General features: G+C 42.9%; 1 protein-coding gene across 1 annotated transcript; it reads left to right on the top strand.

Annotated features, from left to right (window-relative positions):
* Positions 1-160: 160 nt before the first annotated feature.
* ube2j1 (ubiquitin-conjugating enzyme E2, J1) lies at positions 161-22,230 on the top strand. The gene is made up of 8 exons (XM_063222869.1): positions 161-452; positions 8,442-8,515; positions 9,671-9,802; positions 11,858-11,942; positions 13,525-13,630; positions 16,718-16,847; positions 18,939-19,091; positions 21,062-22,230. Exons 1-8 carry the CDS (start codon positions 422-424, stop codon positions 21,386-21,388), a joined length of 1,038 nt encoding a protein of 345 aa, XP_063078939.1. The 5' UTR covers positions 161-421; the 3' UTR covers positions 21,389-22,230.
* Positions 22,231-22,751: the final 521 nt, after the last annotated feature.

The following is a 22,751-nucleotide window of genomic DNA, read 5'->3' as shown; positions in this document are numbered from 1 at the left end:
ATGCCACGTTACAAAACTAGTAAACTCGTACTTTGAGTCAAAGTAACTCACAAACCAATGCACAAGTTGCACACCGTAGAACTCTACTCAATAATATTTCACCACATTGCTCTTCACAGCTGACGTGTGATAACTTCCTGTTTTCGTTCTTCATGTGACATCTCCGTGTCTGGCTAACGAAACTAGAACTAGGGGAAACTGTGCCACGTCAGTTCAGAGTTGTTACAACAGAAACCCTAACCAATATATAGGTTTATTTCCTTTCCGTTGAAGTATTTTGCTTGATCCTACATCTCAATACTCTTGGTTTGTTAACTGCGGCCTCTTTCGGAGTGAAAAATAGAACAAGTGCAGAGTTGTAGTCCTTCCTCTGCAACTGAATTAGCTATTGTCCTATTTACACAGAAGCTGGGTCAACGGAATGGAGAGCAAATATAACTTGAAGAGCCCAGGTATGCATTAACCTTTTGCAGTTTGACTTTCGGTTGTTTGTGTTTGGGCGTTAGCTCTTAACTGCCTCAAATAAATGTATGTTAATACTGAGCCAGCTGTTAGCCACTGAACTAGCTAGCAGCGACCAACTATTTAACTGCAGTGGCTAGCTAGGATTAGCCAGCCCTGTGATTTTTGTAAAGGTTTCTTCGTGCTCCATTGGAAATAAATTTCACGAGTTGGAGTCAGTCGTTTAGTGTTGTTCACTTTGGAACGGCAACGTGATTGTTATTGGGTTGACTAGCTAGGAAAGGAAGTTGCATGTTGTCTGCTTCGTTCATGTTTGACCGAAGGACTAGCAGCTGCTACAATGTAAACAAAAACAAGCGTTCTGTGTACTTGCTACAAGTTCGTTCTGCGTACTTTATCCAACTGCTTGGCCTAGCAAGTCTATTGTTCATGCGGTGCAGTTGGAGTGAACTCGCTCAATTCCCTCTTTGTCAAGCCAGATGATGCTAACAGGTGCTTATTTGCTGTCTACCGGTAGGCCTATTTTAATTCATAATAAAGCACTGCATGCAGTAATAGATTTTGAATGAAGTGCAAGGGCATGTGCACCCTGGATCGTTTGACCTCTGTGTGTCTTGGCCAGGGGTGCATGCTACTAGAAAATATGCCATAGCACACTAGTAAGCATATGCGTCAGACTGTCAGTCCTGTAAAATACGCGTATTGAGATGTGCCTTTTAGACTAGGCCTCAGTGATTAATACCTGGTGAAAGCTGAACTAATCCAGTTGGGGGGAGTACATCACCACATGTAGCTGGGTCAAAGACGAAACAGGATTTTCAGGACTCAAACAAATAAAACTGTTCCCTGACACCCCTTTTCAACTTTTTTTGGGTACATTGAAGTGTAGAGTTCTTCTGTTCAGAAAATAGTAAGGAACATGCATTTTTACCTATAAAATGTCATTCAGTGTAATACGGTGTTAAACAGTTGGTAATGCAAAAAACATATGGATGCCGTTAAAAAACTGAAATAAGCTACATATCATAGTAAAGGGCTATATTTAAGGTATTCATCAAACCTAAAATTTTCTAGTAAAAGGCATTTGGAAATATTTTTTGCAGTGTTTGTAGTCTTTCACCAAGTGCATTTTACCCATTTGGCTTTAAGAAGTTTTTCCACCGAAGAGAAAATCAGTTAAAAATACACAATTATTCATTTGTTGTATGCCCCCACATGTGTTGTGCTAAACAAACAGCGGTTAGGGCGTCAGACTTGCATCCCAGAGGTTGCCGGTTCGACTCCCGACCCGCCAGGTTGGTGGGGGGAGTAATCAACCAGTACTCTCCCCCATCCTCCTCCATGACTGAGGTACCCTGAGCATGGTACCGTCCCACCGCACTGCTCCCCATGGGGCGCCACTGAGGGCTGCCCCCTTGCACGGGTGAGGCATAAATGCAATTTCGTTGTGTGCAGTGTGCAGTGTTCACTTGGGTGCTGTGGAGTGCTGTGTCACAATGACAATGGGAGTTGGAGTTGGAGTTTCCCAATGGACTTTCAAAGAAGTTTCGTAGGAATTTGACTTTATTTTCACATAAAAATGTGCATTTCACTGAATGACGCCTTGACAAAAAGCCTATATGAACAGCTACTTTTCATTGCTGTCAAATAGTTGGTATTTTACTTAATATTGGGGCATTAAAACATGTTCTCAAGACAAACCCCTAGCCATTAGGTCACTCTGACCAATGGTCAATGGAAGCATTTTTGTGTAATTGGTGTTCATTCAAAGATAGTCAGGTAAATTGTAACTTTCCATCACAGGTCTGTTCAGAACATTCTGAAACCACACTACAACAAGGAAATGGATAATATGTGTATTGTCCTGTGTTCAATGGGTGTATATTCAGCCCAAATCATGTGCAAACCTATAGCGTAGGGCTGTGCAATATATCAAATTTATATTGTGATGTCAATATTGCTGTCAAACAACATCAAATTTCACAATATCGAGTTGAAACTATATTTTTGTCATTGTATACTCCAAAAGGCAGGTTATTCTAAGCACAATACATTCTCCTTCCACTTCTGTGTTTCTCTATGGCCCTCCACTCACATTGCTGAAGGGAGGGAAGATTATGAATTGTTTAGTACAGTTATTTGTCTCAATGATGGCTTAGTATCTCTACAGTATCAGACTTCCCTGACCATTCATTCATTCATTGATGGTGTACTCATTTATTCATTCATTCAAAATTCATTGTGATGAAGATGGACAATATCGCGTCACAGGCAAGGGAGTCTATTGCCTCCGCTGATCATGTCATTCCAGGGACTTGGTTAGACAGATGGTTGGCCATACTGAAAATGTCGCCTTTGGTCACTGTGTCCGCCTCGCCTATAGCCGCACCCCTTACTGTAGCTTTTCATATCCAGACAAATAGACGTGCCTAGCCTAGGCTATTTCTTACACTGTCAGCTCTGGGTTTTGCGGCTGATGCTGTGTGCATGCGTGCGTGTGTGCGTGCGTGCCTGCATGCGTGTGTGTGCGCGCGTATCATCCAGGGCCATTGTCTATGACTTTTACATAATGACATCTCATATCTTGAAGACTCACTGAACTCTATTCCGCTGTCTCCTGCGCACTACTACAACAAAATGCATTGCATAAGATGATTTTGCTGGCAAGATTGTAATCCCCTTGGCTTCCCCACGTGCAAGGGGCAGCATCGGAGGCCTGATTTACCCTGTGAGTGTGTTGGAAGCCTGAGCGGCAGATGAGGCCTCCCTATCTATCAGTCAGTTTTTCGCCTTCATCATCAGTTGGCTCTCAATTTCTATGTTTCATCCTCAAGGTGCATTTGAAGAGTTTTGTTGCAATCCATTTTGGAGGGAGTTGGGAAATTGATGTTTTTGTATTGGGCATTGCATTGCAAAATGCATGTCATGTAGGTTTAAAAAGTATTTTCTCAAAATAATTCACTTATTTGCAATTGGGGGCATTAGTCTATTATGTTTTTTTAATAGGTCAAGGGGCGTTAGAAGGCTTATGATGAGGTGAAGGGGGTGTTTGCTCAAAAAAGGTTGAGAACCACTTGTCTAGATGGACCCTGGGCACAGGTTCTCCTAAGCTTACAGGGCTTACAATCATGATTCATTTGTGATTCATATTTATGTGACATCTTAGCTGCGCTCAGAAAACATCGCGTTTTCAGGTGTGTGTGTGTGAGTGTTTGTGTGTGTGCGTGTGCGTGTGCATGTGTGTATTTCTGAACACATCTTCTTAGTCTTGAGCTCTGTGACTATGGCGCAGGCTGTCAGTCTTACAAAGAGTGTAATGATCAAAGGGCCAACCAACCTGACACCCACCTCTGCTCGTTATTATTAGACTGTTGGCAGGAGGCAGGTGTGGTGGCAGTCCAAGGAGCTTGTGAACGCAAAATGCTGTGTTATTTTTATTTCAGGTCCATTATTTTAAAAAAATATTTCAGGGGCTTGTATGCCTTTATTTGATAGGGCAGTGTGAGATGGTGACAGGAAGCGAGTGGGAAAGATACATGAGAAACGACCTCCGGACGGAATCGAGTTGAACCCAGCTCCCTGACGTAACACTGTGCCCTAGCCATTTGAGCCACGGCAAAGGACACTATGGATGATTTTAAGTGTAGCTTGCTTTTGCAATAAAATTGTAGCCAAGTATTTTTGTTTTGTTTTAGTGCATAGATTTGGGAGCTAGGCATCTGCAAGGATTTGTAAGCTTGAACTACACACAGCCTACACATTGCTGCATAGAATGATGAAAGCAGACAAGGTGGCAGTATGTGTTTGGCATTGCTGACACATTTCATCTGGTGGTCTAGTTTAATCGCCTTGAAGCATGTATGGTGGTAAACAAGTGGATTTTACCAAAAAAGTGCATCATCTGGCTAGTCAAGCATGGTTTTCCCTTTCACATAATATTAATATCATGTTGCTGCTGTGTGAGACGTGGAGAGGCACTTTCAAAAGTCAGCATATACAATGTTTGTTACTGGGGGAATTAAGATGCAACGACCAGCATTTTAAATACGTTTTTAATCTCCGATATTATGTAGGCAACACGATTCATGATGTTTATTATTTCAATCAAGCTGTTGCTGGGCTCCAAAACGCTGAGCTGCAGTTCCCACGAATGGGACACATCGCGTTTACTTCTCATTATCTCACCTCCACTACTTGCCTTGTGTTTATGGAAAGGAGCGGAGGATAGATTTTGAAACGCTTTTGCAAGAGGACTTTTGGCACGTGGTTTTAAATTCAAAGTTAAAGTTCAGTGTTGGATCTCAATGGACTGCCGAGGTTTTCACATGGTTGATCTGAAAATCCATGCTCCATAGTTTCTTTGTAGCCACAACTGATGAACTTGGCGGAGACTCATCCCCCCATTTAGCATATATCACGCCTATGTTGGGCTACGCGCTGTTTTTCTGAGTTAAGCGCGAGGGGTGTGGCGACGTTCCAGAGGGGAGAATACGCGCAAGATAAGACCGCGTAAAATGTGCGCGCGTAAAACCGACTTAAGTGGAGACGGGAGAATTCCGCCCAAAATTTACAATTTCAATGTACTGAAAGGTTGAAACACGCACCGATGACTTCCCTTTTAATCCCTTTTCATTTCGAAATGAAAAAAATGAATGTAGTTGCTGCCAAAGGTGGTTCTACAAAGTATTAAGCAAAAGCTGTGAATACTTTTGTAAATATGATTTCTTTGCTTTTTATTTTTATACATTTTCAAAACTGTCAAAGACAACTTGTTTTTCACATGGTCACAATGGAATAATTTGTGTAGGATTTTGACAACAGAGATTCATTTGTAGCATTTGGAATAAGGCTGTAAGATAATAAAATGTGAAAAAAGTGAAGCGCTGTGAATACTTTCCGGATTGACTAATTTCAGACATGATTAAAATGAGCCCAATATTATTACCCCCTATTAGGCCTATACCGTGTAAGAGTGTGACATTGGGAGGTGGGGGTATGCTGATGGATGGGGTGAGATATGTAGCCAAAAATGCTGCTTATCTAAATGATGAATTGCATTTAAAGCAATTTGTCTTCCTATATCAAGTTTTGAATTGGCTACTTCTGTATCTAGGCAGATTATTACCCATGGGATAAGTGATTTAATCTTTCTTGACAAGGACATTGCAATAGAATGAATCCAATATTTTGCACTTGACTGGTAGGTTACACGCACTAGTACACTGTGCACGTTTCGATTTTGGTTTCCCCATTTGGTGCACGTGTTTGGCTGGTGTACTTGTTATGGTAGGTTTTAAGTTCTTAAGCCATTGTCACGCACGCATCCGCTACTGCGGCATGCTTCTGAGTTGCCGAATCCCGTTATGTAATCTGAAGCAAATACAGCTGTTGAAGTATCAGGCCCTGTAACTCTTCAGTTTACTGAGGCCCGAGTTGGTAAAGATACTGCCGCACACATCCAGGCATAGCTACTGTTGAAATAGATTGTAACATCCCCTGCCATCCCCATTTTCAAATACTTTTACACACACATGCCAAGCTCAGTAATGTGAAACTGTTTTCTGTAAGGGAACGCTTTTTCAAAAAATAGGTATCTGCAGGCAGGTGCTTTTCCACTGCTGTTTGGTTTGGGTAAGCTATTAGCTGGAGTGTGATAAAATTAAGCAGAGGCCCTAGGTGGCCTAGGTGAGCTTGGTTACTGTCTTCCTGCCTTCTACAGAGATGTAGACTATCTCTGCACAAAGATATCAGCATAGAACATAGAACAGGATTTGTGTTTAAAGTAAGATGGGAACCAAGATTATGCAACAGCATGTTTATTGCCAGTCACTATTGCATGCATAAATGACTACTAGTTGGCACTAGCCTTTGTTTTGCTTTTGCCAGTGGATACTGGTAGTTAGTCATCATTAGCATCATTAGAAGTTGAAAATCACTTTAGGCACATGCCGCAACATGATAAAAGCCTAATCATCTCACTGTCTCTGCCCTCCAGCTCCAAAATGAATTCAGGGCCTGATGGAAGCACCAGTCTCAAACTAATTAACAGCTAATCACGTTCATCTACCCAAGATTCCTCCCCAGAAACATTATGGCATTCGGCTGGCAGAAGTGTTGTGCTTTCTGCTGCCTAGCTGTGTCACGAGTCATTTTTTGGGTCTTGATTTGAGGGATGAGATTTCTCAACTTGGATCTCTCGACCTCTGCATCTTCGAGTTCACAGCGTCCCGTTTGTCAGTTTTGCTCTCCTGTAGTTTGTGATTTTGCACTGTTGACATGTCCCCCTCTATTTTGCTCTCTCTCTCTGTCTCTCTATCTCTCTGTCTCTCTCTCTCTCTCTCTCTGTCTCTCTGTCTCTCTGTCTCTCTGTCTCTCTGTCTCTCTCGCTCTCTCGCTCTCTCTCTCTCTCTCTGCCCAAGGCAAAGACTGATGGAGCACGTGCCCTAAGAAACGTCCCTCTCGTTCACTGTATTTTAACTGCTAAAAAAATGGGCCACATCCTTTTTTTCGCACTGTGTCAATTTGTACAATTGGATTCCGGGGCAATTTTCCTTCGAGAAATGGGTTTGTCATGCTCACCCTTTTGACAATTATTTTTCCAATTTGGACAGAGGAGAAGGACACAGTGACAATGCCAGAGCTTGAGCTCTGTGACTCTTGTGTCAGCCATATGAGTGCTATGGGGATATCCATTTCACCTGAGTCTTTGCACAGGACCCTATGTCTTGCAAGAAAAGAGGGAAAAGTGCAAAATACATTGATAATGGCCATATTGTTAGACTGTCATGAACAGTTGCATGCATATTTTCATTCAGTAAGTGAAAAGCATCTATGTATTGTACACATTGCGTATTATAGACATTTACCATACACTTTGAGGGACATATTCTAAGCATTTATTTCTTGATATTTTTGATGATTTTTTATTGCTGTAAATGCAAAATTCTGTGTCTCAGAAAAGTTCAGAGGATCAATAATGAAGGGCGTTTGTTTCTATGTGATTAATATTTTTGCATGAAAAACTGCAGCAGGTATTTCATTGAGGCCATCAGGTCTAATGGTTTCCCAGGCAGGAGTCTTTATTTACAGTACAGGCTTGTGGTTATCTGCATTGCTGCGTCTCGTGTCTCTCATATTTCTCTTCAATATTTTTTCACATCCATTATTCTCTGTGGGGTCCAGATCAGGTCTATTCTGACTCGACTGAGGAAACCGCCTTGCTTCACAACATCAGTCTGGAGCAACACCATAGGCGTAACTCTCCGAAGGCATGGTTTTAGAAAAAATCCTTGCACGTGATTGGGGAAACATTTTTAATGAGCTACTACTTGAATTACTCACAGATTTGAAAGTACAGTTAAATTTAGTACTTTCTAAATGACAGGGCAGGGTGTTATGATGGGTGCAGGCAGGCAGCGGGGCGCAGGGGGATGTGACAGACCGTGACTCAAGACTCTCCAGCTGCACCACCAAAACTGATACGATGAGCATGTCGGTGTGAAAGCAAGGTGTGTGTGTGTGTGCGTGCGTGCGTGTGTGTGCTCGTGTGCGTGCGTGTGTGTCGTAGGCCTTAGTATCATGCTCTGTCTTTCTCTATTCATGTCCACTGCCTGCTGTGTTCTCTCCGGTTCCTTAGTGTCTTCCCAGTGGCATGGTGTAGGCGGAAAAAAGTCTTTACGAACACGTCGGGGCCCAATTATTTGTGGGTGTACTATGGGTTTGTGTTAGCCACTCCATATTGTAATAGAATATGCAATGCTTGTATGCCATACTGTAAAAAAAATCTCTGTCAAAGTAATCCAAATCACCAACTTCTCTCCATGCAGCAACATTACGAGAGGGTTTTACACAGTCTGTGTTAAAGATTAGTTGAGTTTGGGCTGCACACCTGTCAAAAATCAATGTTTTGCAAATCCTTGTTGGTGGGAATTAAAAAATCTTGGATGTCAACAGTCTCCCCCAATGTATTTGTTTTACAGCTGTGAAGAGACTGATGAAGGAGGCAGCCGAACTCCGAGACCCCACAGAACATTATCACGCTCAGCCACTAGAGGTAAGAGGGTGTACTACACACCGAGCCAGCACACCTTCTTTTCAAGCTTTTGGAATTACATTACAGTTAGCAGACACTATTATCTAGAATGACTTGCAAAGCCACTGGAGGTATGTTGGCATACACACTGAATCAGCGCATACTCACATTTTCAGGCTTTTGGAATTACATTGTATTATATTTCATCTAACAGATACTTTTATCCGTATTTTAACCAAACGGACATGCATAGCAAAATACAAGTGTGGGGGAATACAGAGTACAGCAGTAAAGAAGTGCAAAAGAGGACAAAATACACCAATACATTACAGATTGTGGGGGACTACGGAATATGCAGGGTTACACAGGCTTGTGGGTGAGTAGGGCTAGTTTTGCTATGCATATTTGAAGGCACTCTAGGAAACTATCAGGAATTAGCTCCTCTCAGTGTCTGCCACAAATGTGAGCCCTCAGGGATTTGTAATTGTGAGGTAACTGGTGGGTGAGGTAACCCGTGTCACAGTGTGAAGAGGAGAGGGAGGTTAAGTCATTTTTTGCTTTGAACGTGTTATGTAATAAACCTTGGTCACATTATGTAAGGCATTTTTGGGACAGGTATCTCCAAACTAAGTACTGCAGTTTATTAACGACAACTCGGGAATGTTGAAAAATACTCACTTATTAATATACCTTATCCCTACCTCCTGTCTGTTGTAATCTATGGACTTAAGTTTGGCTCATATAGAGCCTGTTTACATTACCACAGTAATCAGGTTATTGAAATAAACAGGTTATTGGAGTAAACGGTTTATTGCTGTTTATATGCAGTCCGTCGGTTGCCAGTGTTCCACTCAAGTGTGTGACATGAAGCTAGAATTTAAGGCTTGTGATTGGCTACTTATCCTTCTAGAATGTCAATATTCTGATAATAATCCGATTATGCTGGATACATGTCTTCAGAAATCAGTTTATTAGCCAAAAACCTACCTGTGCAAATCAGATTTCTCATAAACCGATAACGGCAATAAACCGATTATTAAAACTGTTTATTCAGTTTACATGAGCATGTGAATAAACCGGTTACTCCAAAAACATGATTATAAACGGTTATAAACAACTTAACCCCATGCATACACTGAAATATACTTGGTCCTGCTTTTTCTACTCCACCCCTAGGACAACCTGTTTGAATGGCATTTCTCTGTGCGGGGACCACCAGACTCTGATTTTGACGGAGGAGTCTACCACGGCAGGATCGTCCTCCCCCCAGAGTATCCCATGAAGCCTCCCAGCATCATACTGCTAACGGTGAGGAGCTTACTGAGCTCTCATTACACTTATCTACCGTGAGAAGCTCACCAAGACCTCATTAAACGTACCTACCCAACCGTCATACTGCTAACAGGGAGAAGCCCCACAGACCTCCTTGCGCATAACAGATTTTTGAAAATCCATTCATGGGTCAATGATGTAGTATTGGGACAGTTTAGGGTGGTGCAACCACAGCTAATGCCACTATTGTGTGGATTATTTTTTTCTTTGCACATGCATTGCAGTACATTAATTCATTCATTCATTCATTTATTTATGGGCATTAGATGTGGTTGTACTACCTGACGTCTGAGCCCAAAAAGCATCATTGACCCACATATTCTCTGTTTATATTTGATCCCGCTGATATGGAATGAAAGAACACAAATCAGCATGGAACACAGAATCATTTGCCAGGTGGTTGGCTCTTTACCAGGCAAACATGTCATAGCTTTTGAAACATACACATTTCTTTAGTTTCTTGTTTACACACATCTGTTTCAGATGTATTTTCCGAAACTTCCACAAATTCAAACTCTCTTAAAACTTGTTACAATGTTTGTTTTCCAGAGAACTAAAACTGTTTACGTCTACATGCGTTCACAAAAAAATCCGTATCCGTAGGGTCTAAACCGGGTCTAGGGTGCCTTCTCGGAGATGCAACTAATCTCCCCCGTCCCTGATAGAAAAAAAACCCACTAGGACAGGGAAAAAAACGTACATTACACGACATGAAACATGATGATCAAAGGCTCCCCAGCAAGATGCTTTGACATCAGGCGATCCTTATTTGTCCTCTGGATACTGCAGAGATTTCGAAGTAGCATGCTCTGCACAAGCCCCATACACAAGGCTCTTATTAGTTTTCCTGTCGGTGCTTATGAATTACACATTCTTCTGTGAAACTGAGACATTTTTCAAGTGCAAAGTATTCCACAGTGGTAGGTAAAGAGTCATTGTTTTTCATGTCACAGGGAGTGTAATGATTAAAGTGATTGTGTCACCTCTTTCAAATCTACCCACACTCCTATACAGCCGAGTCTTTGAAGGCACGGCTTGCCATCTTGGCTTTCTCCTCCTCCTTTGTTCCCGTTCAGTTTGATCTTTGGGATGTGGAGCCGTCATGAGAGCACACGTTCCTTAGTGGCACAATCCGTCTTTGTCAGCCAATGCGGAACTTTTGAAACGGAAAAAAAAGACTATATATAACTTTGTGAAAATGGTTTTAACTCTAGTGAATGCTGCCATTCACATATCAACTACTGTACAATAACAATGGGGACATGCTGGATGATATCGTTGGGATCACTTTCAGAGCAAATTTTCTGAATTAAGCCCGATTCGCACGTGATAAATATTACCTATCCCTATTACCTATAATTCGCAATTACCCCCGGACCTCCGTGATTTTTCGGGGCGTATTCGGACGGGATAAATAAACGTCTGTTATTCACTCAATTCACAGACATTATAAGGGGGTACAGACGGCGCGCCTATGTGAAATTACCCCAGGACGTCTGTGTTTCGCCGAAATACAGTAGGTAATTCGCGGCGGAATTATTACTTCACAAATCGCGGACATGGCACATTCGCACAGGACTTAAGAACTCAGACATTCTCCGTAATTATTCCGAATTACCGGGGGTCCATAGGTAATAAAAGTCCCGTCCAAATCGGGCTTTAGAAAAGAAATGTCAGCTGATCAGACGTGATTAGAATGTACAGACATCCCACCCTCTGCTTATTGATGGTCATGAGAAACAGGCGTCATCATTGGTCAGTGGGAATGGAACTCTTGAAATAGCTGTAGTTACCTTCATAGCAATCATTGTAGAAAATGTGACAACCCTTCAATCTCCCTTCTTCTATTTTCAACCAAGTGGAACGTTTGAGATGGGGAACAAGTTCAGTTTGAGTTTAGTGATGTGGAGCAGTCTGTCACTGTCATAACATCACATATTCCTTGGTGGTACAATCAGACTTTAGTCAGCCAATGCAGAACTTTTGAAATCAAAAAGACCTCATACTCCTTTCTTTTTTTCTGTTTTCCAGCCAAATGGAAGGTTCGAGGTGGGCAAGAAAATCTGTCTGAGCATCTCGGGTCACCATCCGGAGACCTGGCAACCATCCTGGAGCAGTGAGTATCAGCCCCAAGACATTTACTGCTACACTTAAAGGGCAACTCCTGCCAATTTCAATGTGCTGTTGTATTGCTCACGCTACCCTTGACTTGTCAGTACCCGGTGACGCCGCATTTTTTGGCTCAACCCTTTCCGAGATATGAGCTGATCTAATGGGGGCAACTTTTGTTTACATTTCAAAAAAACATTTTTATTTATTCCCAAAAACATCCAAAAGGTTATGCAACATCAGCAGACAGCTAGCAAACAGTGACACCTTTTGGGAAAATATTTGGAGTAGGCCTATGCTCATTTTTTTAAAAATGGCACTGGTGCTGACAAGTCAAGGGTAGGGTGAGCAATACAACACCACATTGAAATTGGCAGGAGTTGCCCTTTAACTGATGCTTTTATCCAAAGCAACTTACAACACTGTCCCATCCTGAGTAGTGTGTATCTGCTCCAGGATCCCATCGCTACCTTTGTCACACACATAGTCCAGCTGTCTTTGACCTTGTAATAATAATAATAATAATGCATACGTTTTATATAACACTTTTCATGACACTCAAAGTCGGTTTGTCGCCTTGTATTCTAACTGCATGCAAAGTGACAACATGTAGTGTATTTCAAGAGCCCTTCTCCAAAACACTAGCCCGTATGTCTTTTTTCCCATGGTATTTTTAATGTCTCTGCTAATATCAGTATGATGACAGTTTGGTTGTTTTGAATTGAGATGACATTAACCCACTGCGATGCCTCCTTAAAATGAAATCTAAAAAAAAAAAGATTTATGAAAATTACTAGTCATCCACATTCTTCAAATTCTGTGTGTTACATTGCGTCACATTTAGAAGACACTTCTTAATCCAAAGTGCCAACAGAGCACATGAATAATCAACAGCATACAGCGTGTGGACTGGGGAAAATGCTGAATGCACAGGCATGATGACGAGGATGGCAGGAAGGGCAATTGTCTACTGTTCAAATCACTTCACTTCATTCAGCTTCTCGCGTACAGTACATGAGCAAAACCCCCTCCTCCTCCTTTCTTCTACTCCGCTGTACTTTCTACTCCTCTCTGTATCTCCTCTTGTGTTATATTTAGTATCCTCACTCCTTTGCCTGGCGGGAACGGGATACTCAGGAAGGATTAGCGCCGGCTTCATTTGAATTTAAATGAAGGAAGTATGCAAATCATACTGTGCCTCTGCGTCCTTTACTTTTTTTGCCTGATTTGTTCAATCAGTGTTTTCCCCCATTTTTCTAAAAGATTTTTAGTGCTGGTGAATAGAGTATGAAAGCAGAGCGAACACAATAAGCACAGAGTGTCACCCCATATCAAACTTTGGCACGCCTGTCTGTTTCACTCCATCCAAAAGCTCCTGGTCACAGCTGTAGGAGTGTCATATTGTTATATTCATGTACTGCTTTTAGTTTCTGCTCTGACTTTGACTTGGGGCGTCTTGTTTTTTTCTGCAGACAATTTTGTATCAACAATACCTGTGAAACATACAACTGATACACTTTCTGAAGTCTGGACTTGTGTTCAAAGCCAACTTTTTGTCCTGCCATCTTTTCTCTCTCTCCCTTTTTCAGTACGGACCGCTCTAATAGCCATCATCGGATTCATGCCGACCAAAGGAGAGGGAGCCATTGGATCGCTGGACTACACCCCCGAGGAGAGAAGAGCTCTGGCCAAAAAGTATGATTCCCCCTCACCTACTAACTCAGTGGCGATACATGCACTTGAAGACGTTTGAATTATTGGCTTAGTCCGACTAAAGTTAATAATTGTAAAAGTCATGTACACATCTTAGTCGAGCTGAAATCGAACCTAACTGGAGTTTGCAGAATTGGACTATGCTTGCCAGATAATGCGATTCTTAGTTGACCTATGCTGGCATGTATACAGCTTAGTCAGACTATTGGCTAGCCACTCCCCGATTTGCACGCACTCTCCCTTCTGGAAGTTACCAAATTACCACAAAAAAAAGTTATAAATAATCAGCAAGGGTAGAGTCATAGAAATATGGAGCTTGTGCAGATTATTGAGCTAGAGGGAGGTAGGACGCTCGTGTTGCTTTTTTTTCAGCTGCATGCAGTGAAGGAAGGAAGGAAGAGGCGAATTTGGCGCTTCTGCTGAAGTTTGGGACTTGCCATTATCAACTTGTAGGCTGTGCTTTAAAATGTGTCAGTTAGAAGTTAGCAAGAGGCAAAGTAGAGATTATTTGCTATCGCTAATGCGAGAAATCCCACTACAAATGTAGTTTGCCGTGGTAACTGCCTCAACCCAATTCTCGTGGCAGCATACCTCATTCAATAATTTGATTTCTTACAGCACAGTATTCAATTTCTTGAAAACTCCTCGCTTATAAGCGTAGCTATATTACTGCTTGTAGCTCGACTAAGTTGTGCATGTATACATACTGACTGTCTTCCTGCCCTCTCTCTCTCACTTCTTTCCCTTTGCAAAGAAGTTGAGAGGAGCTGTTGTACAGATATACACACACAGACACACACAGACACACACAGACACACCACTTTTCCTCAGCTCACCTGCTCTTTTGTCCTGCACCCCCTAATGGTGGCTTGACCAGGGAGGGCTCAGGTGCAGATCATTTTTTAACTCTGTTGATTTTCATGCGTGTCACATCAACCGAGTGGTTGTTTACAGTCTCATGCTGACACCTTTCAAGCGCTCATAAAAAACAAGGCTAACATTAATGTAGCCTGGGTTTTTTTCTGAATATAGCTTAAACTGTTTTGGAGCATTACTTAATTGCTATCCTACCCTCTAAATGTTTTGGCTTTGCAACTAGTATTTAGATTCAAATCTGAAGATGGTCGAGAGTATGATGATTTCTGCCACACCTGTCATGAATTCAATATTTATCAGTTCCTATGATGCAGGAATTACACCAGGGATGTAATGGTCTCCCTCACACATATGAATCATTCGTCTGTAAGGGTTTTTTTGTTCTGAAAATAGGAAGTCACTGACCACTGCATGTTGCCACATGTTTTCTTTGTACTCCAAATGAGACTCAGAGATGTAATTAATTAGACGGAGGCTTGTACCAGAAGCGTGACAACGTGTCCATTAACACGTGAGAGTGGGGTGGGGGGTCCTTGAAACAAGTGCCACTCTCATTATCATGTGTTAATTGGAAGTGACAGCAAGGAACTTACTCTTCTGCCTATAACTATAAATAACTCTCCTTCATAGCTGCCTTATGAAAAGAGTACCTTGTGCCTCTCTCTCTCTCTCTCTCTCTCTCTCTCTCTGTCTCTCTCTCTCTCTCTCTCTCTCTCTCTCTCTCTCTCTCTCTCTCTCTCTCTCTCTCTCTCTCTCTCTCTCTCTCTCTCTCTCTCTCTCTCATCCCAGCACAAATGCTGCTTTGTAGACAGACAGGCAGCACTTCACTTTTGGTCTCATCTCGGTGCCTGTCTGCCTGCCTGCCTTTGTGCTCCTGGTAATTGTGTGCACTGTCACTCAATTCACTCAACTGCATGCCTCACAGCCAGAGTGCAGACACGACACGACACAACACAACCATCCATATTTTTATTCAGGCCGATCATCTCTTTGTCAGTTCAGACTCAAGAACAAAAAAATAAAACCTTGTGATGAAATGTCGTGGTGGGTAGTCGGGCGGACACACGCTGGAAAGAGTCCTCAAGGTCGCTCAAGTGGCAAATATCCACAGGGAGAGAAACATCTCTCCAAGACAAAGATGTCATCTGAAAAGCTGAACCATCGGGAGAAAAGAAACATGCACCTCACTGTAAACAGTTTCTAGAAGGTGTTCTGTCTACCTGCCACTACAACAAGCACGGTGTCCTCACTGGAAAACAGTTTCTCTAAAGGTCTTCTGTTACTTCTTCACTGTGTCCTATTATTGGTGTAGTACTTTAAAACTGTTTAATGAAATATTGATTTTCTGAAGTAAAGTGGTACATCCCCAAAGCTCTGCTTGTATCAATGACATGTAAACATCTGGTAAGAGACCTGCTGTGTATTAATACATCTCTCCAAATTAGAGTGGTAGATTTCTCCATTGCCTGGCTCACATCTCTACTCAGGCACTGTAGTGAGCAATGGCAATACAATGTCCTACAAGTCCTACCAAATGGCTTTCATTAACTATTTCAGCTCAGCACACTGTGAGGTATTGAACTACAGTATGTGTTTCTGTCTGAGTCAATGTTTATTTGTTTGGTCTCTCATTGTGTATTCCTTTAACCCATTGATGCCTGATGTTGCATTTCGCAACATTGGCCCTGGCGCCTGGAGCTGCATTACGCAACATTCAGGCTCATGAGATTTGAGACAACTTTATTAAAAATCTCTGTTTGTTTGATATGAATGAACACATTCTAATGAAAGATGAGGGTCTTAGCGTTTAAATGCAACTTAGTGCATATTTTTATGTGCTTCAGAAGCTGAGATATTTAGGTTTTTATAGACTGAGGGCAGCTTTTCTTAAAAAGGGCTCAGGCATTCAGCACCCTTTTTTGCAGGTGCCTTAGGCGTCAATGGGTTAATTTGGGGAATCCATTCTTTTTCCTACCGACAGGTTTGTGAGGTAGTGTAGTGGATGAAAAGACCCTGCTTGTATTTGGTACTCGCCTTTATTTATGAATATATTCTTTTGCGACTTGGCGGTTAATTGTAACTCTGCAATTATTTGGTATTTTACGGTATCCATGCCTGTTTTTTTTGTTTTTTTTTTGTGAAGCCATTTCTTCATCTTTTGCCTTTTTTTTCCTTTTGTTTTGCTGCTGCCAGGTCTCAGGACTTCAGCTGCGAGGTGTGTGGCTGCTCCATGCAGTCGGCGCTGCTGGCTCTCTCCCCCAACAGCACTCCCTGCCCGGAGGACGGCCAAGCCCAGCAGCTCGCACAGCAGATCAGCTTCAAGGTACTCTAGTCTACTGTACACACCACACCACCCAGAACAAAGCCATCACTTGTTGGGTTCAGACTTGGGTCATGGCATTTGAAAAACATGGTGCAAAATGGCCATTTAAAGTTCCAATTTTCATTTTATAATGTAATTTTCCTTTCCAGGCACTATATGCACTTATGTGTGCCATTTTGAAGTGTAATATATGCACTTCAGTATATGCAACTATAGATACAGTGCCAACAGTTTGAGTGGAAATAATCCTACTGACATGTTCTAAACATAGTTTATGCTTAGCTTTGCACTGAGTTTGCAGAGATCTCCTTCAAACCAAGCATGCTGACTAACCCAGCCCTAGCTCCACATGTGCTAATCCCCTCTATATTGTGATTTAATTCACTAAGTGTAGCCTACAGGGTACAGCATACCGGCCAGTCTGTTAAATGGCTGTGGCTTTAAACGTTTTCTGATGATGGACAGCGTGCATCTCCTCACAAGCACTCTGTTACCACATGGACATAAATACCGGTATTGCATAAAGTGCTTTGAAGACTCAGTGTATGCATCATGGAATTAGTATTTCAGTAATGAAAAGTGATGCTCTTCTTATCGTCACCATTCGTTTCAGTCCCAGGGCACAGCGAAGAGGTTCCCTTAACTTCCATTACAATATTCCACTGAAATATGAACAAATTACATTGATTTATTTGGACTGTCTTACTGGCATTTGTGTTGGTTCAGTAAAGGAAAACGCTGAGTTGTGCCTCTCAAATTGTGTGTATTGCACATGTGGCCACAATGGCTACATTCTGGAGCTGTGCTAAAAACCATGTCATGCTAGGTGAGCTGTGGCACACTACATCAACGCACCCATAACGGGTTCGAATCCTGCCAGGGTCATATCCCAACCCTATCCATTCTCTCTGTCCCATCCAGTCTCATGCTTTGACTGTCCTGTCACAATTAAGGCAAAAAAAACATTTAAACAGAAAAACCATCTCATGTTGTTGCCTGATGCAGTGCCCCCTCCATGACCTTTCCACCCCCCTGGTGAGTAAGCGTAAGCCATCCTGCCTCCTCTGCCATTAAAAGTAAGCAGATTAAAAAAACATGGTGTCATGAACATCCTTACATGCACCCGTGCAGGAGAGCTGTACTGTCTAAAACCAAACTGTATATTTGGGGTAGGTGGTGGGGTGCATTCCTCTTTCAAGGTAAAACAATGATTTTGGGTTTGAGTTGCTGCCCTGCGCTCACAGGCCTAAGCTGCACTGCACTCACAATCCCATTATTCATGTAAACCATATCCATCACAGACGCGTTTCAGGCCTAAGCCATTGTGAGTGGGTACTCGGTAATCCGTGCCATTTCTGTTTGATGGGAGCCATAACATGTTGTGGTTAACGGCAGAGAGAGCTCTGTTGCTGTTTTCAGGCCGTCCAGAATGATGCTGTTGCCTCTTACCAGTGATGGTGCAGGTTCTCATGCGAGAGGTTCCTCGACTTCAGGCGTCCTTTAAACCCTGTACAGTCTGTGTGCGCGTTTTATCCGCGAGAAGCCCAGGCTATCGCCTATGTTTTGGGTCATTCATTTCAATAGGACTATATTCACAGCCGGCGCACATCCGCACAGGAAACAGACTAGAGTTTTAATGTCAAGTTGCAAAGTGGACTTGTGCAGGCTCCCGCTCACCAGCCCGTTAGACCCGAACATCCCTTTCAGACAGTTTCCTCTTGAATCCGCAGTCAATCCTGTTGGATGTGGTTCGCCCTTCTTTGTAGTATGCTGACATTACCCAGGATATTATGGCTTGATACATCACAAAGACTTGCTGTCTTGGTCACAGATGCAGCAGCAAGACGCGCACCAACAATTTGTCCTCATTTGAACTCTGATACGTCACCCATCATGTCGTGTGCATTGCAATATTTTAAGCAAACTGTGCTCTTACCCTGATAATTGAACCTTCACTCTCCGCTCTTACAAGTGCAATATGAAGATTTGCCACCAGAGCCAGGCTGGTCCAATTTATCCATGAAACCTCCCACACTATAATGACAGGTGTTTCAGTTTCATTATGCAACCCTTGTATGTGTCTCCCTGCAGGCTGAGGGCAGCGTATCCAGCGAAGCCGGACCGAGCCAGGCGTCAGCCAGCCCCGCAGCCACCAGCAGCCAGGACGGAGACGACCACAACTCCTCCGCCTCCGTCTCCGTCTCAGACAGTCAAGGAAGCACGGCACACTCACAAGCCCCTGAGGTGAGCCAGTAAGAATTGGAAGCCGAGAGTGTGCACACACCCAATACTTTGCAGGTGCCGGTAAACAGTCCCAACTGATAATGCAGATGCATACTGAGATGCATACCCACACACTGCTGCACTGCTGTGATTTTATCCTTACTTAATACTTAAAGTGGTAGTTCGCTATTTTGAACAGCAAAGCCAGCACAACACACACACACACACAAGTCCCTGTGGTGAGCAGGTAAGAATTGAAGTCGAGAGTGTAGTGCACATCCAATACCTTGTAGGTGCAGCAGGGCTGGACATGGGCACCTGCCAACCGGCCAAATGTTGGTAAAACTAGGCTGTGGCTAGTAACAATGTCGATCTCACTAGCCACAGACGGGTAACTTATTCTTTGGTGTGACAAATCACAGGAGCTGCATCAATTGCTTGTATTTAAATGCAATAATCTTCTACGGAAAAAACTGACAACAAAACTCTGGCTAGCAGATAGGCTAGATGGCTAGAAAAGGCAATGACTAGCATGGCACTTACTGGTTGCAGTAATTAAATGGGATATACTTAAATGGGTTCAGTTTGTTGACTGCTCGCTAGAGACGGCACAAAATCCATTCATTACATCATATTACATTTAGACTTAGCAAGCACTTTTATTCAAAGCGACTTACCATTTTTAGGTGCAGGGTATTGGCTACGGTACATGGAGCTATGTAAGGTTCAGTGTCCTGCTCAACAAGTGATAGATGTGTAACATGGGATTCGTACCACCAACCTAATCCACAGGTTTGTTTTTGCCAAACTCAAGAGCCTTAACCCCAGCATTTCCACTGTTTAATAGATACTGACTTTACTGTAGTTAAGCTCTGAAAAATACTACAGTCCCCCTTCCCGCTCCTCCAACCCCAGCTGGCAGTCTTACAGACTTGAGGCTTTTTTCCTTATCTTCACTTGGTTATTATTTACTGCTTTCCCCTCCTTCCCATAGACTCTTCCATGCCCTGTGACGGTGATGCCCCAAGCCCTTCTTTAATTAGTGAGCCAGTTTCCCCCATAGACCCTGTTTACTCATCATGGAGCGCTGTAAATACGCTCTTGCAGGAGGCAAGAGTTTTCTAAGCACTGGCATGAGTGTGCTGCTGTGTGGTATCTGCCATCTGTCTGCCGATGGCGTCTGCCAAGAGGGACTGCGAGAGTAGCTTATATGCTGGCTCAGAACTTTTGCTGAAATGCCCATGAATAAAATATGCTGCCATCGTTTCCTCATTTCAGGGTTTTTTTAAAAAAAGCAGCCAAAGCGGCTGATCTGAAGAAGTTGCGTTGCGATGTTCTTCATTTTGAGGATTTGGTCTAATTGAATTACGTGCGATTGAAGACACTGTAATGAGGCCTGCTGTCTTTGAGGTTCCACAACATTTTGCCACCAAGTCAGCCTGGCCAAGCCGCCTATCTGTGCTGTTTGAAATTGCTGTTTGAGATTCGTACTCCCGATGAAAGTCATTGAGCGTAGCCAATAGAGCGCATGAAGCAGATGTAACGTGATGACACGCTAGGTCTGTGTGAAACCTGACACAGGCCTGATACAGCCCACACTCTGTGTGAACAAGAAAGCCAAAGAGTTTTGGGGAACAGACGGACATTTACATACACTACCATTTAAAAGTTTGGCGTCACCTGGATTTTTCCAGTTATTTTTTGCATTTAAAAAGATGTGAAAATGTGTTGACTCTATACTTTTTCCCAGTTGTGTAAACACTTTGTAAAGGTTGATTGATTGATTGATTGATTTTTCGATTTTATAAAATGAAACGGAACAAAACAAGCTCATCAGATTGCTTTCCAAATCATTGGTATTGCTTCCAAGAGGTGTAGAAACGTCAATCATAAACTAGTGACACGTAGTGACACGGCCCCAATACAGCCCACACTCGAAGCTACTCCTTCACCTGATGGATTGATTGACTGATTGAATGATTTTTCCCCAGGCTGAGGGCTCCGCTTTGAGCAGCAGTGAGGAAGTCTCTACCTCCACCTCCTCCTCCTCTACTACGGTCCCTGCCAACAGCAGCAGCAGCACGCACTCCATGAGTCCGCGGCAACGCCGTGCCCAGCAGCAGCAAGGCCAGCAGCAGCAGCCGCGTCGCGCCACCTTCCCAGCATTCCCGGCGGCGGCGGCGGCGGCCCAGCCAGTGGCGGACGGCAGCCAGACGGGCTCCGCCGTGCTCATCGTGCTGCTCACGCTCGCCCTCACCGCACTCATCTTCCGCAGGATCTACCTGGCCAACGACTACAGATTTGACTACGAGTTATAACCACTTTTGATACACACGCGCACACACTGAGAGAGACATGGATATGCATACACACACACCACACCTATCTGGCCAATCAGTGACTATAAAATTTGACTGTGAATTATAACCACATACACACACACACACACACACACACACACACACACACACACACACACACACTTACACACACACACACCTCATGTTACTCAACCCCAGTATACATGACACTGCCCCCCACACAAACACACCAGCCAGACTGTTGCTGCCAGAGCAGACAGACAGGCAGACAGACAGACAGACAGGCAGACAGACAGCATCCTCTGCCATGTTCTCTGTACAGTATGCAGTGCAGAGGCTGAGGCCTGGCCTATAGAGTGGCCCACTGATGCTGTTAACCATGAGGGGGGTCGCCACTGGTATTGGCACCTTTGCATTCCTGAAGTTGTGAGGCACGTCGCTTGATGATGAAGCCGGGACGATGAGTCTTTAAGAGGAACGACCACCATTTGTAAAAATTGGTTGCAAATAATATAATCTCTTGCCTCCACATGAAGCAAAACAGTGCATCATTATACATGTTGGTATATCGGCAACATAAATATCTTACCAAATAATGAATTGTGTCATATTTATGTATTGCAGATGGATGTCACGGGAGATTTTCTGTACGTCGCTGTTTAAGACTGACTGACATTTTGTTTTAGTGTTTAATTTCAGATCCCTCGTTTTAATTGAGATTTTAATGAACATTCACTTTGTTCTTTGGTGATGTTTCTGTAACAAAAGTTTCTTATATATCTCCTTGTTGAAGTAAATTATTTAAATCCTAAAACTGTGTGAAGCTGGATTGTATGATTGTATGTGATGTGATGATGCATCGTTTAATATTGTTTAAATGCTTATTTAAGATACCCCTTAACTTGTTGTAGCCTGCAATAAGCACCTAGCCCACAGATCCTGGTACAATCACCATAAGAACAAAGCGATGATGCTGAAGCCTACCCACCATAAAGTAGAGTCGTAAATAGTTTGAAATTATTTTGGGCTATCAATCAATCAATTAATTAATCAATCAATCAATGATTGGCAACGTGATGCCCCACAGTTGAATAACTGGACACATTTGAAATGATGAGACGGACAGCTACTTATTTTCCTGAAGGTTAAAAGAAAAAAAAAAGCCTGAAAAATGATGTGGGCAGTGGTGGTGGTCACCACCAATGATGGCATCAGTTGATGTTTTTCTTTGTAATTTTCCCCATTTAGTTGTGCAATTGTTTGCCATTATAGTGTCATCTGTTTGGCATTTTAATAAAATTCTGTCAATGTAATGCTGGTCACGACGGAAGTTGATGCCATGTGGTAGGCGTCCAGTGCA

This window comes from Engraulis encrasicolus, chromosome 18 (assembly GCF_034702125.1).
Source record: "Engraulis encrasicolus isolate BLACKSEA-1 chromosome 18, IST_EnEncr_1.0, whole genome shotgun sequence".
In the NCBI taxonomy this organism is placed as follows: domain Eukaryota; kingdom Metazoa; phylum Chordata; class Actinopteri; order Clupeiformes; family Engraulidae; genus Engraulis; species Engraulis encrasicolus.
The sequence above is the reverse complement of the archived record's forward strand: the minus strand, read 5'-3'. Positions and strand labels throughout refer to the sequence as shown.

Excerpts from the sequence above, each read along its gene's own strand:
- ube2j1 (XM_063222869.1), top strand. The coding sequence starts at position 422 with ATGGAGAGCAAATATAACTTGAAGAGCCCAG. Across the intron at positions 453-8,441 it reads ATATAACTTGAAGAGCCCAG|CTGTGAAGAGACTGATGAAG; the intron begins GTATGCATTAAC and ends TTTGTTTTACAG. Across the intron at positions 13,631-16,717 it reads AGAAGAGCTCTGGCCAAAAA|GTCTCAGGACTTCAGCTGCG; the intron begins GTATGATTCCCC and ends TGCTGCTGCCAG.